Genomic DNA, 14,778 nt, shown 5'->3' on the forward strand with positions numbered 1-14,778 from the left:
CTTTAACTGGGTGTGCCTTGTGCAAACTGCCCAGGGGTAACGCATTAGTTAATGACTGACTGGCTGTGTGCAGCAGCTGCTTTGCCTTTCACAGTGCAGGTGGGTGCAGGAAGTGACTGCAGCCGCCTACAGGGAGATGTCTGGGCAACCACCTTTTCTTTTTCAGAAGGAGCCCTCGAGGGCGCACGGACTTTGTACCACCTATTTGTGGAGCACTTCAGTGTGCCTCCTGGCCACCTCTTTGCCTCTGCACCTGTCTTTGTAACATGGCGCAGAGGAAGTGCTTCCCTCATTAGCATGGGGACCACGCCCTATGCTAATCATGGAATGCCACCTTAAGATAGCGACTGGTCTATCTGCATTATAACAAGTGCCGCACAAGAATCTCTGGCCCCTTCTGTACTACCATGGTAGACCAGGTGCCCTGCAAGCAGGTGCACACGTGCTTTGCGCCCCTGTGACTTAGCTCCTTCTGGGGGGCCATTCACGTCTGTCCCGGTGGAGTCATGTTGGCTGGGAGAGCTAAAGGCCGTCCCATTGGTGGTTTGGGCTTTTGGTGTTGTCTGCAGACATCTGCAGTAGCCGTCACTCAGAAAGAACGCTGCAGAAGGTAACACAATAATTCTTTGATGCTGCCTACATTGAGATACTCCTGTGACTATAATTATATTGATAGTCCACTTGGAGTGCCGCAGTATTGTGACCCTGAGAGATCAATGTTTATTGGTAGTACTGACCGTGGATAAGCGCTGCCTTCTACAGGACTGCCCAATCAGGCCTCCCTCTTTCGCCTCCCTATCTGACATGGTCCAGAGCTACGTAAACATGTGGGGGATCTGGTGGGTCACCATGCTGGGAATGAAACCGAAAAGAAGAGCATGTAGGGGAGAGTTACAAAGTCACTAGAGCGTTAAATATTTCCTTTTCCATCCCCATGAAAGCAGTTTCTGAGGTCTGAGCTCGATTAGTACTGTTGGAGCTCAGACTCTGCTTTGTTTGCGTTGAATTTATTCTGGGCCTGCAGTCTGTGAGTGCTGCTAGAGGTTCAACCTTGGTCTGTGTGAAGCAGGTCCTTTTAAAGGAGTCTTAATGAATGGTCTTTCTTGTTTTTCCAGGGCCCGTGTCCGTGGTGGAGTTGAAGCAGAGCTCGGTGATGCAGCGCCTGCTGACCGGGTGGATGCCGACAGCCATTCGGTACGGACTGTTCGCTAACATCGGTGCAGCATTGAGAATCTCTGGAAAATGGGGGCTTCGCTGGCTCTGTGGGGTGTAGCTGTTCACGCTCTGGGTGCATCATGCACACATTCAGATTAGCATTCACAGCAGAACGGCCAGCAATAGTCCTACTGTTTACACGCCGCAGTGCACGCATTCAAATGGATTACTTGCATCAATACAACAAACGTATGCATGCCAGATGTTGATTGTATCGAAAGTGCAGACCTAGTAATCGATAGTAGCTGTCCAGGTCCAGACTGATCACTACTCTGGCAGTGCTGTTTGCGTTGCCTCGTACATGCATTCATAATCTTGCACAGTGTCGCTGTGACACCTTCCTGGGTGATCCTGGGCTCTACAGACCTGCATAACATGTTACATTGTCCGTTCGAGTCTCGCTGTCATAATTTTCTGAATTCAAATAAGTTTGCTCCTTCCCTTGTCTTTCCTTTTATTTACAGAGGTGACCAAGGCCTTTCTGATCTACCCATCAGCCTCCTGGTTCACTGCCTTGAACATGATGCCTTCTTGTTTGCTTTGTGCCAAGATCACAAACTGAGAATGTGGTCCTATAAGGTGAGCAGTCCGGTGGCCTGCATATCTTGCTTGTCACACAAGGATAGAGCCACATCTCCTCTCACCCAGGTTTTGCAGTCATGGCTCGCTTTTTGCTACAGTTCAGGGCTGCTTCTCTACTTGTAGGTCCTGCTGTCCTTTGCACGTTTGGAGGTGCAAGCTGTGTATTCCAGTCAGATTGCCATGTCTCACACAGGGCTACATTTTCGATTGAGGTCTGATTGTTTCTGAAGTGTTGGGTCTGTGTCGCCTGCATACTGCAGGAAGTCAGGGCTGCACCCCGCACAGTTTTGGTCATCTCTGTGTGCCCAGCACCCGTCTTTGGGTCAGGATTCCTTCTGCAGATCTTTGGTACAGGTTGTTAACAGGCCAGGTCATGTCAGGGATGCGTCTCCGGCTTGGTTTAGGTCTAGTAAGGAATGTCTCGAGTCAAGTGCAGGTTGCATCTCTCCTAGAACTGAAGGACTGGGGGTGGGAGGGTGCACGCACATACCACGATCACTGGGTGAGGACTCTCTTGTGGCACGTGAACCACCTGCTGATGACGAGCAGGAACCAATGTAATACAGAGAAGAGCCAGCTTATAGAGATTTTTTAAAATTGGATGAAACTAGGTAATGCTGCGATGTTCCCAGGAGTGCTCTTCCAAAGGGTCTCTCCTCGTATGGGGGCAGCGCTGAGCCGGAGGCCCAGGTTTGGGATCACACGAGAAGGGTATTGGTATGACAGATGAATCAGATGTTTTTCAAGTGGTGGTTCCAGCTATGGGGAGAGATGCGTATTCAAGGGAACATATGTAGCAGTTGTCATGGGAATAGGCAGCAGGCAGTGACTGATGTTATGTGGAGGAAGGTGGTTCATATGTGGCATGTCCTGGGCATGTGTGCAGGGGCCAGAAGCACCTGGGAGAAGGTATGGGCTTGGGGAGGCCTCACCTGCGTCTGTGGCCTGTCCTGGGCATGTGTGCAGGGGCCAGAAGCAGCTGGGAGAAGGTATGGGCTTGGGGAGGCTTCACTTAACTTCTGACATCCAAAGTGACTTTTCTTTTTCCTTCACAATGTAGATAAGTAGCAACCTCTGCTGGACAGAATCCCCTTCAGTAATGACATTGTGTTGTTGTACTAGAAGTAAAAGCGTGGCCGCAGTAAGCAATGTTGTTTTACTCAATGTATAGGCATAGTATACCTACAGCATAACTGACGTGCTGCACACATCTTTACTATATGCATGGTTCCGTGCATAGTTCACAGGACATATGATGTGAGGTATTCTTCTCCACGCGCTGTGCTGCAGTGTATGTGGGTATATACAAATGATGCAATTTATATAAAATACCTTGAAACCCTGATTATTTGTTTTTTACAGTGTGTTCCTTGATCATGTTTTCACATTCAACCTGTGCAGAAAATAACTTGTTACTAAATGAAACTATATTTATAAGAAATATTTTGGTTACACCCGACAGAACCCTTGTACTTTTTGCAAGACTTTCCCCAGGTTCTGAGGGACACAGGGTCACCCCATTGTTTATTACGTGGGCTGTAGTGTACGGCGACAGTATATACGATGTGCAGAGTGCATGATGCGATATATACAGGAAAGGATCCTATACAGTATACATGATGTACAGAGCAGTGCCCTTACACATTACAGCACACATAGAAAAACATCAGAGTACGTTCAGTGTTGTAAACCAAGTGTGGCGTTGTGTTTCCGACCTTCCTTCCCTGCACAGGACCAGATGTGCCTTATGGTGGCCGACATGCTGGAGTTCGTGCCTGTGAACAAAGAGCTGAGACAGACGGCTGGCACGGGCCATAAGCTGCGACTGGCGTTCTCCCCTTCCATGGGGCTCTACCTCGGAGTTTACATGCACGCGCCACGGCGAGGACAGGTACAGTGGCAGCAAAGCAAGAGTTAATGTGTATTCGGTGCAGAGAAACTGTGGTAAGATGTCAGCAGTCCATTAATCCATAGTGCTGAAACATTTGCAGTCTTGCTCCAATTGGAGATCGCCTTAGTTGAAGCTTTTTTATTTATTAGACCAACACAACTTTTATCAGACACATTTTAAAATGAGTAGCGACTCAAAGTAACCTTCATTAGCTTCAGATCTGAATCTCAGATTACTCTGAGGAGCTGTTTGAGATTGAACAGTTTTATACAACTTCTACGATGCTTTACTTGTCTTGATCCACCCCCCCCCCCCCCCCCCCCCCCTCCGCTCCTCTCTCTGGGGATGGCAGCACCCCCCCTCCTCTCTGTGAATGGCAGCACCCCCCCTCATCACCCCTCTCTGGGAGCACCTACCTCCGCCCCCCCCCTCTCTGGGGATGGCAGCACCCCCCCTCCGTCCCTCTCTGGGAGCACCCACCTCCGCCCGCCTCTCTGGGGATGGCAGCACCCCCCCTCCGCTCCTCTCTGTGAATGGCAGCACCCCCCCCCCCTCCACCCCCCTGTCTGGGAGCACCTACCTCCGCCCCCCCTCTCTGGGAATGGCAGAACCCCCCCCCCCCCCTCCTCTACCCCTCTCTCTGGGAGCACCCACCTCTGCCCACCCCTCTCTCTGGGGATTGCAGCACCCCCCCCCTCCTGCCTCCTCTCTGGGAATGGCAACACCCCCCCTCCTCCGCCCCTCTCTCTGGGAATGGCAGCATGCCCCGCCCTTCTCTCTGGGAATGGCAGCATCTTCCTTCTGATGATGGTGACTGGTGATGCACAGTGGCTATCCTCCAACTCCATGCAGCATACTTTGCAATTGTTTTCTTTTTTATGGGCCTCCGAGCAGTGCTGAAGCTGCCTCTCTGCCGGTGGTGGTGGTTTTATGTATGTCCTGGAAGAGCGTGATATCTGCTCCGTGGTTAAACTCTTCTGTTAAACAGCTTTTTAAATCGATCAACCATGAAGCTCTACTTGACACACACAATCTCTCGGGCTCTCTCTCGTGAACATTCAACCTCTTACTGCTGTCCTACCTTGGAATCGTTCATTTTGGGCATTAAAATACCAATAACAGAACAAACCCCTGCTTAGGTGATCAAAATAGAGGGTGCGTCCTAGAGAAAGCCCATGGCATCTAGTTTAGGGATGTCCAATAGGCTGGAACATGTCGACCCTCCTTACAAAGGTTGAACTATTCCTCTAAAAAAATTTAATCATACCCACTGGGACCATAATAACACTTTCTGATTCACCAGGAAGTAGTTTTTAACAGTTTTCCGTCTCCACATTATTCACACAGCACACCCACACCAGATTTTCAAGGTCTCCACGTCCACTGGAGTGGAATTTTTCTTTCCTCCCCTTAAGAGCTCCCTGCAGGGTCAGGTTAGAGGCCCACATTGGCGTTTTTCTCTCAGTGAGCAGGGGCCATATGACCAAGCATGCCACTCTTTGGTGGACCAGCATTTTAAATCCATTAACCATTGTCCTTTCAATAGGCTCATACGAGGTTTGATTAGTTTTAGCCATCCGGGCACCATTGTCAATAATATATCAGGTAGTATGTGAATGATTGCCAGATTGTGTCAGTGAAGCCTGTGCAAGTGTTCAGGTTGTGAACTAATGCTGGATGATCGATGCCTCTCTAAAGCTGCGAGAGGTCGGTTGTAGATCAATGATGGATGCCTCTAAAGCAGCGAGAGGTCGGTTGTGGGTCAATGCTGGATGATTGATACCTCTCTAAAGCTGCGAGAGGTCGGTTGTGGGTCAATGCTGGATGATAGATGCCTCTCTAAAGCAGCGAGAGGTCGTTGTGGGTCAATGATTGATGCCTCTCTAAAGCTGCGAGAGGTCAGTTGTGGATCAATACTGGATGATCGATGCCTCTCTAAAGCTGCGAGAGGTCAGTTGTGGATCAATACTGGATGATCAATGCCTCTCTAAAGCTGCGAGAGGTCAGTTGTGGATCAATACTGGATGATCGATGCCTCTCTAATGCTGCGAGTGGTCAGTTGTGGATCAATACTGGATGATCGATGCCTCTCTAATGCTCCGAGAGGTCAGTTGTGGATCAATACTGGATGATCGATGCCTCTCTAAAGCTGTGAGAGGTCAGTTGTGGATCAATACTGGATGATCAATGCCTCTCTAAAGCTGCGAGAGGTCAGTTGTGGATCAATACTGGATGATCGATGCCTCTCTAATGCTGCGAGTGGTCAGTTGTGGATCAATACTGGATGATCGATGCCTCTCTAATGCTGCGAGAGGTCAGTTGTGGATCAATACTGGATGATCGATGCCTCTCTAATGCTGCGAGTGGTCAGTTGTGGATCAATACTGGATGATCGATGCCTCTCTAAAGCTGCGAGTGGTCAGTTGTGGATCAATGATGGATGATCGATGCCTCTCTAAAGCTGAGAGTTCAAACAGGTATTTAGGATAACTTGCCCTCTTGGTGGATTTTTATCTGTTTTTCTCTTTCGTGTCTGCCTCGCTTTCCTCTCTCACGCCATCCCTTTATCTGGCTTTTTCTCTCACCTCTCTGCTAGCCTTTGTCTCTTCGCTCCCTTGACTCCATCTGCTCTGCATTGTCTCTGTTCCTCTCCTTCTCTCCAGTAACTCCTCCTTTAATCGTTTGCCTCAGATCTTTTTAATGGGCCTTTGTGTCTCACTCTTATGTGTCCTCTTTCTCCTCTGTTCTCTTTCCTTCTGTCTTCTTTTGCTTCTCCCTGCTAGTTGCTTGATGTACTGCTTATTTTGTTATACGCTTAACCCCACAATACCAAGTGGTTTAGACCTTAACTACTTTAAGTCATGACTTGTACAATAGCTTCTTTTTTCCTATTTTAATTTGTCTTTCTTTTATTTTTCTCCAGTTCTGCATTTTTCAGCTGGTGAGTGCAGAAAGTAATCGCTACAGCCTGGATCACCTCTCAACGCTATTTACAAACCAGGTGAATTGTGCTTTCTTTCAGAGACAACTTTAAGCAGATTTTTGATGGGGGTCAGAGTGAAGCTTGCCTGAGACTAGAGATCGATGTAGCCTGCAGTAGGGCTGTGGGTATTCCGTTCTGAAACACCCATTTGTGTCCTTGCGTTGCAACTGTTTTAATTTTCTTTTTACTCTTGTCAGTCAATCATCAATCAGGGTTTTATAAAGGGCGCTACTCACCCGAGAGAGTCTTAAGGCTCTGTCAGTGCACCATATCTAGCACCGCTACGGTCACTCTTGATGTCACCAATGCATAAAATGGCAGAAAAACCCAAAGAACTGAAGCCATGGAGATGATTTTAAGAAATGTGTTATATTTGACAGATTTTAAAAATGCCAGCAGACCTGCAAGGAGTATGTCTGGCAAGAGCCATCGCCAGCGGAGATTATAATTTGTTTTTACACATCGTTATTGGGTTTCAGCATATACAGCGGTGTGTGTGGGACATTGCCCACATCCAAGATCGTATAGAGCGGAGTTAGAGCGCCATAGCAGTATCCTAAGTGCCCCATAGCAAGATCATTCGCTTAACCTCGATCAACTTAAGAATGGTACTAATTATCCAGAGACAGGCAGAGCCCAAAGTCCACTCTCTGGAGTGCTCTTCAATTTGTAGCTGAAGTTCGGAGCATCACAAGATGCTTTTCGATCTCCTGCCTTTGTCTGAGCCCATGCCCGATATGCAGAAGTGGTTCTATATGAATGAGCGGAGTGGGAGTAGCTGCCTATACGGAAATGCAGGAATGTGCCTCTTTTTGTAGGACTGACCTGCATCCGAGGGACCCACAAGAATGACTGTACCTGCTGTGCCCACTCATGGAACAGAGTCCCACTGGTGCCAGGTTGGGAGAAACCACTCCGTGGGTTAGTAGGCTAGCCTCCTGTTAAGCTTCTGGGCCATCACAACCTAAAGACACCTGAACCCATCGAAATCCCAACTGCCAAAAAAGCTTACTTTAATGTTCCTGCTGAGAGACTGAGCCGGACCTTCACAAGTTGTCCCTAAGCCAGTGGGGCCTGTAGCCAAAGTCGAAGTGGACTCTGCTCCCCCAAGAAAAGGATTTGCTTACCTGTAAGCAAAAAGCTGAACTTGAACAGTGGCAACTGAACCTGCACTGGACTTCCCTACTGCATCTTGGGATATTGAGCCCTGAGGCCAGAGACCCCTGAAGCTCGTAGACCCCAAGGTGACCCCAGGAAACTCCCTGCATCTCTTCAGTGTCCCTTCAGCATGTTGACATCCTTCACCCCCAGCATCAGGACCACCTCTTGGCTCTATTAAGTTAAAGGAGAAAAGTGCTTTGAGGACCCCAAGACTGCTGACCACATCAGTTAAACTATCCTCCTGGACCAGCGTGGCCCCTGCGGCTGGCCACTATGCCTGGCCCCCAGTCTGTGAAACTAGTCCAAGAGGATTCTAACAGGCGTTTTAACCTGTTGGCGACAAACTGCTTGCAAGGATTTATTGCATCTCGCATTTGTATTTTACACACATTTGAAAAATCCTATCTCCAGCGCCCTCAATCGATTGTCATTTTGGTTTCTAATTTAACACAAAAATACACGCTGTCTTTATAAACTGATGTTGAATTTTTGTTGTGTTTCTTACTTACCTTTTTTGATACTTCTAAATGCTTTACACTTGTTCCTTTGAGTAAGTCTGACGGCTCTGTGCCGCAGCTACCCAGGAATGAGCTAAAGGGTTTGTTAAAGAAACCTCACTAGAGCTGATAAAGATTGTGACATTATTGCATGGTGAGGGCTCGCACCACACCACAACCCTCCGTGATAGCATCTTTCTGGATTGAAACGTGGTCCCTGGGACGAGGTAGCACACAGCCTTTGCTGCGCTTTTCCTCCAAACACTCTGTGTTGACGCATTGTCTCCACAACCCTACTGTGGCTACGTATGAAAATAGGCATGACTTTTTTTATTTTATTTACTAAAACCAAAATAGTAGCTTTTCGTGTTCTGCCGTCAGCCTGGGGAGAAATACAGTGGCTTTTTCTCTTTGTGTGCTAGTAGTTCATTTAAGTTTTTTACTTTTAAAGACTGACTGCCCCCCTTGGGTTATTCTTACAGTGTTGTGTTGTTGAGATGAAAGGTTTTTTAGGACTGTTGTGCAGTACTGAATAATAGATGGATATGATACATGTGCTCCACACAACACTTCAATAACTGAGCACACCCGTCTCTTCCACCAGGAAACGCTTGTCGACTTCACACTGACCTCGACGGACCTTTGGGCTCTCTGGCAAGATGATGAAAACCAGACGATAGTGAAGCACACAAACTACGAGCAGTGAGTATCACCTGCCTGGAGAACAAGAAATATTGGTGTACTGTTGTGGGTCAGCGGTTTGTGTGAAGTGCTTGTGTGCATGTTGTGTGTAATTTGGGAGCGTGCTTATTCCGGCTTGAGATGGGTGGTGCTGGGATTGTTAGATAATCTACTATCACAAACGTGGTGGGGGGAGTGCACGTGGTGGATGGGGGACCTTTGTGCGCTGTAAGTTATTTGTTCTATGAGTTGTGTCTGTGCAAGTGGTTTGAGGATTAAACAGATGTTGGTTAGTGGGATCCCTTTCTGAGAGTCCTGGGGCAGCCGATCGTTACTAGGCAGTGTCATTGATTAATTGATTGATTCAAGACTTTATTCAGTATGTAAAAACAACCATGAAAGCGATTAACAATAGCACATAATTGTAATCGAGAATAAAAGCGAAAGCCCTTGCATATCTATTTACATCAATAACTATAGCAAATGAACATAACAAAACATTTTGGGAAAACTTCCTTCCTGTTTCCATAAAATGACATCATAAAACAATACCTTTACGTATATTGATTGCTTTGATGGTAAAAAGTGCAACATTAAAGCAAACTCAAGTATCATGATATAAGAGGTTTTAAATAATGGCTCCTAAAATTAGAATACAAATCACAGAATAACATCAAATGCCTGGTCCGTTGCTTGCTCTGGCCATCGCAGGGGCAGGGGGTCGTGTCTGGAGGACAAGACTTCATGGAGGGAAAGACCATTGAATGGTGGCTGTAAGAAAGTGGCTCTATGTACACCGCACCAAAGTAAGGTACAGGGTGTATAGAGTCCAAGGATCTCCAGAGGTTTGGCAGAGGTTAAAGTTAGATAGAACCGTACTCTCTAAAGTGGTAGCTTGGTCTAGCAGTAAGGCAGTACCAGAGGACAGTGTAAAGCATTTGTTGTGCACACTCAGTCAGCAAATGGTCTCACACACTCAAGAACTGAACTCTAGGCCAGTTGTATTTGTATAAAAAGATACAGTTGTTTATTTCTAGAACCAAGCAAGCCTGGCACAGGTAAACATTAAATACTTTTCAGTAATAAGTTACTGGATATAGAACTGTTTGAAAATGCAATAGGAATGGTACTTTGTGTGATTTACAGAGGAGCAGTAGTATGCCTCTTCATTTCAATGTACTGTATTTGCTTTGTCAACAAATTGCAGGTAAGTTACTTTTACGTTACTTTTTCTAACTCTGTGCTGGATGCCTAGATCAGCACTGGGACATCTCCTGCAAACAGGTGAGATAACGCGTTTTGGTTATTAGGACGATTTTAAAGAATATCTTTAATTTTCAAAACTCCACACAGTCGTTTTTTGGAGGGAAAATTGTCAATGTTATTCTATGGAGGAAAAACAGGTTATTGGTTTGCAGGTAAGTAAACGATTGTGGGAGTTATGGTTCTGGGGTTAGACTCGGAGGGGGGTGGGGGCAGTGGGGGGGTCTCCCAGGGTCAGTGATGCACTGTTGTTGCACCCCCAGCAGCACTCGGGCGGCCGGGTGCAGAGTGTTGAGACCCACTGTTATCCTATGGAGGATAGGGGGACTCCGGTTGGTGGCGGCTGGCAAGCAGGCCACGGGGTTGTCGGAGCAAAACTGCTAGGGTTAAACTCGGGGCACGTTGGGGACCAAGTTAGCACAAAAGGGGCACCCTCAGCGGCGCTAGGGCAGCCAGGTGCAGGGGGCTGTTTTGAGGTCTGGTGCCTTGCTGATTTCAAAGGAGAACCTCCGGGACAAAGAAACACTGCAGGCTTGGGGACGAGGATCTTCCAGGAGTGACCACCACTTCGAGGGGTTAGTTGGGATGTAGAGGGATGGGTGCAGGAGTGCCTGTGGACGTCGGATTTTCTTACCCTCTCTGGTCGCGGTAGGGGGGGGGGTCCTCTGGATTGAGGCTGCAGGTGTCGTCTGGAGGCTTGAGGCAGGTCAGGGGTCGCCGGATCTCGGGTCAGTATCGCCAGGGGACCTCCTCGTGGTGTTTGTTCACTCAAACACGGGCCGGGCTCGGCGGGTGCAGAGTGTGCTGGATTCGCGGTTTCTTGCTGGTATCAGATGCTGCAGTTTAAACCCATGCGGTTTTCACAGGAGAACAACTGGGAAAATGAATGCAGGCAGGTCATCCGGGGTTTTTGCAGTTGCTGGCCACTGGACACGCTGGAGTTTTGCAGGAGCAGGTTTGAGGGGAGACAGGCATGTAGGGCTAGGGCCAAGTCAGTGGGCGTGGTCTTCTTGTTAGCAGCTGCACGGCTCTTCGTCTTTTTTTTTTCTTCTCTCCTTTTCTTGCTGGATCTGAGGAAGGAAGGTTCAGGGGGCCCCTAAATACTAAATTTAGGGGTGTTACAGGTAGGTAAAGGCCAGGGACCAATGTGTCCCTTCCCTGGGGTGGGAACACCCCCTATTCTGCCACTATCCAGTGGGAGGGGGGCACGAGCCTGCCCCTGATTGGTTGGGTCTACCCATCCTCAAGATGGTGGGTACTCAAGGTTGTGCTTCACCTCGCCTCCCCCACCTTACGGGTGGAGTTGGCAGATGGGGGCACACCTCTTCCTCACTTTGTTTTTCCTGCCGGGTCCCCGCCCAAAGTGGGGGTCAGAACAAGTGGGGACCAGTTGCTGAAAGCAGCAAATGGTCTGGAGAGGCTCACAAAGGCAGCATGCCTTAGAAGCTTCTACTTCCTAAACCCTGCCCATCCTGGGTGAGGAGGCCTGGCACCTCGTCGCAGGATGTGCATTGTTTCAGGCCCCCAAGAGCAGCAGGCTCTCGACCCAGGGGTCCAGAAACATGCCTGGTGGTGGCAGCCTCTGCAGCCACACAGTCAGGACGCTGGGAGTTGGTCGAGTTTCAGGGGGCATCTCTAAGATGCCATCTGTAGTGCATTTTACATTACAAGCCTGGGGCCCTGAGGCTTACACTTGGCTCATCTTAATGTTACAAACCTCTGGAGACGCTTAGACTCAATACACACGGTACCTCACTTTGGTGCAGTTTATATAGAGCCAGTTTCTTAAAAAGTGCTTTTATTAAAAGATTGAATCTCATCATGTGGATCTGTTTAGGTCTCGCCTGTCGATGCGCATGCGCATCGAGCAAGGCGAGAGTATTGCGAGTTATCCACTCTTTATCCACACTGCAAGGAATCGTGGCGATTCCTTGCAGTGCCCGTGACTTTTAAGGTCAATGCGCATGCGCATTAAGCTTATGCGCATGCGCATTGACCTTAAAAGTCACGGGCGCGTGCACGTCCGTCTTTGTTTACCCCTCCGCCCCCTCCCGCCGTGTCGCATTTCTCCTCCCCCTCCCCTCTCTTCCTGCCGTCTTCCTGCCGTGTCGCACCTCTCCCCTCTCCGCCCCCTCCCCTGCCCGCCCCCTCCCGCGTGTCGCATTTCTCCTCCCCCTCCCCTCTCTTCCTTCCGTCTTCCTGCCGTGTCGCACCTCGCCTGCACGTTTTCGGCAAGGAACTTTGCCAGCGCTTGTTTGTCTTTGATTCTTTCAGGTAAGGTATATTACTTAAAAAAACACAACCACAGGGGTGTATTTTTCCAGTACTGCAATTTTCTTATACAAATCCAGTATTTTAAATTGTGCACCTTGTTAAGTGGTTCTTTCTGAGACGGATATCCGGTGTTAATTTAAGGAGGTCTTTTGAGGCTTCAGTAGAGTAAAACAACGAGGGGTAATGATTTCCAGCCGCCGATTGTTGTCTTGCAATGTGACCAGCCGAGATGTCCGTCAGTGTCTGGCTATTTGTGCTTCAGGTGGGCTGGCTCTGCTAACAGAACAGCAATGGCCGGACACCACAGGGGCGGTGGTAGACATCTGTTCACCCTCGCTCTCCTCCTCTTCTTACTACGAGTGCCACTCTGTCCTTTGCCCCTCTCCTGTTCTCCTTCACACCAATGTTCCCTTCTCCCAGTTACAGCTCCCCGTACCTTGGCATAGCCAGCACTGCTCCTCTTTACCGCGCCCACAAACTGCACCTCAGCTTCCCACTCTCAAACCACTGTTCCCTGACCTTCGTTGTCTGCACCGAGGTCTGTGCCACTCTCTCTCTGTCGCCTACTCTGCTGGCACATGCCCTGCCCGCAACCTCCTCCCTTTTCTGTGCCATGTCCCATGCAGGTTCACCGCTCCCTCTCCTCACAGGTTTTCTCTCTCCATCCCCTGATCCCAGCCACTGTGCCATGCGTCTTGCTTGCTCTCCTGCTGGCACCGTGTGCCCTGTGCCTCTGCTCCTCTCAGGCTCAGTCTCTCTCCATCTACTGACTCCAGTCTCTGTGCTCTGCCCCTCGCCAACTTCTCGGTCACTATACCTTGTTCCTCTTCACTTCTGTGTCCTGTCCCTCTCCGTCTCTGCGCCTTCTCACTGTGCCCCTGCTTCCTCTTCCTCCCAGTCTCTCTGCCCCTGCCTCCTCTTCCTCCCAGTCTCTGTGCCCCTGCCTCCTCTCTTCCTCCCAGTCTCTGTGCCCCTGCCTCCTCTTCCTCTTAGTCTCTGTGCCCCTGCCTCCTCTACCTCCTCCCAGTCTCTGTGCCCCTGCCTCCTCTTCCTCCCAGTCTCTGTGCCCCTGCCTCCTCTTCCTCCCAGTCTCTCTGCCCCTGCCTCCTCTTCCTCCCAGTCTCTGTGCCCCTGCCTCCTCTCTTCCTCCCAGTCTCTGTGCCCCTGCCTCCTCTTCCTCCCAGTCTCTGTGCCCCTGCCTCCTCTTCCTCCCAGTCTCTGTGCCCCTGCCTCCTCTTCCTCCCAGTCTCTGTGCCCCTGCCTCCTCTTCCTCCCAGTCTCTGTGCCCCTGCCTCCTCTTCCTCTTAGTCTCTGTGCCCCTGCCTCCTCTACCTCCTCCCAGTCTCTGTGCCCCTGCCTCCTCTTCCTCCCAGTCTCTGTGCCCCTGCCTCCTCTTCCTCCCAGTCTCTGTGCCCCTGCCTCCTCTCTTCCTCCCAGTCTCTGTGCCCCTGCCTCCTCTTCCTCCTCCCAGTCTCTGTGCCCCTGCCTCCTCTTCCTCCCAGTCGCTGTGCCCCTGCCTCCTCTACCTCCTCCCAGTCGCTGTGCCCCTGCCTCCTCTACCTCCTCCCAGTCTCTGGGTCCAGTGCTTTACCTGTCCCTTGGTGCTGTGCCCTGTCCCTCACCTGCTGGCGTGGTCTCTCTCCCGCTCCCATCCTCAGTGCCCTGAACCTCTCTTCCCTGCCCTCGCAGTGGGCCGTCCTAATGCTGCTTCCGATCCCTGGGGGCCATGCCCGCTTTCCTCGCAGTCCCCCCTCCCCCTTCAGTCCTTCCTTTTGTGTTCCCTGCTCCCCACCTGTCACTGTGCGCCGGGCTCTCCCTCTCAACCCCTATTCAAGACGCCTGTGCACCAGGTACTTGGTGAGGGCGGGGAAGGGCTGAGGTATAAAAAGATGCCCACTGCAACCTGTGGGTGATGTGGTGAGCACTGGACTTAAAGTAAGCAATCGATCATTTTTTTAAGCCTCGATAAAATAGAATATTTTTTCCAGTACTGCAATTTTCTTATACAAATCCAGTATTTTAAATTGTGCACCTTGTTAAGTGGTTCTTTCTGAGACGGATATCCGGTGTTAATTTAAGGAGGTCTTTTGAGGCTTCAGTAGAGTAAAACAACGAGGGGTAATGATTTCCAGCCACCGATTGTTGTCTTGCAATGTGACCAGCCGAGATGTCCGTCAGTGTCTGGCTATTTGTGCTTCAGGTGGGCTGGCATGCGTTCTCACATATTTTGC

At 49.7% G+C, this 14,778-nt stretch overlaps 1 protein-coding gene across 1 annotated transcript in view; it reads left to right on the plus strand.

Moving 5' to 3' along the window:
• The window catches only part of NUP160 (nucleoporin 160), a 498,934-nt gene that overhangs the window by 43,804 nt on the left and 440,352 nt on the right, over positions 1-14,778 (plus strand). The window contains exons 5-9 of the mRNA XM_086959753.1: positions 1,116-1,194; positions 1,680-1,794; positions 3,530-3,688; positions 6,612-6,689; positions 8,934-9,031. Of these exons, the coding sequence (XP_086815879.1) occupies positions 1,116-1,194; positions 1,680-1,794; positions 3,530-3,688; positions 6,612-6,689; positions 8,934-9,031 (529 nt within the window). The remainder of the gene's footprint in view (positions 1-1,115; positions 1,195-1,679; positions 1,795-3,529; positions 3,689-6,611; positions 6,690-8,933; positions 9,032-14,778) is intronic.

This window comes from Lissotriton vulgaris, chromosome 2_2 (assembly GCF_964263255.1).
Source record: "Lissotriton vulgaris chromosome 2_2, aLisVul1.2, whole genome shotgun sequence".
Taxonomy (NCBI): Eukaryota; Metazoa; Chordata; class Amphibia; order Caudata; family Salamandridae; genus Lissotriton; species Lissotriton vulgaris.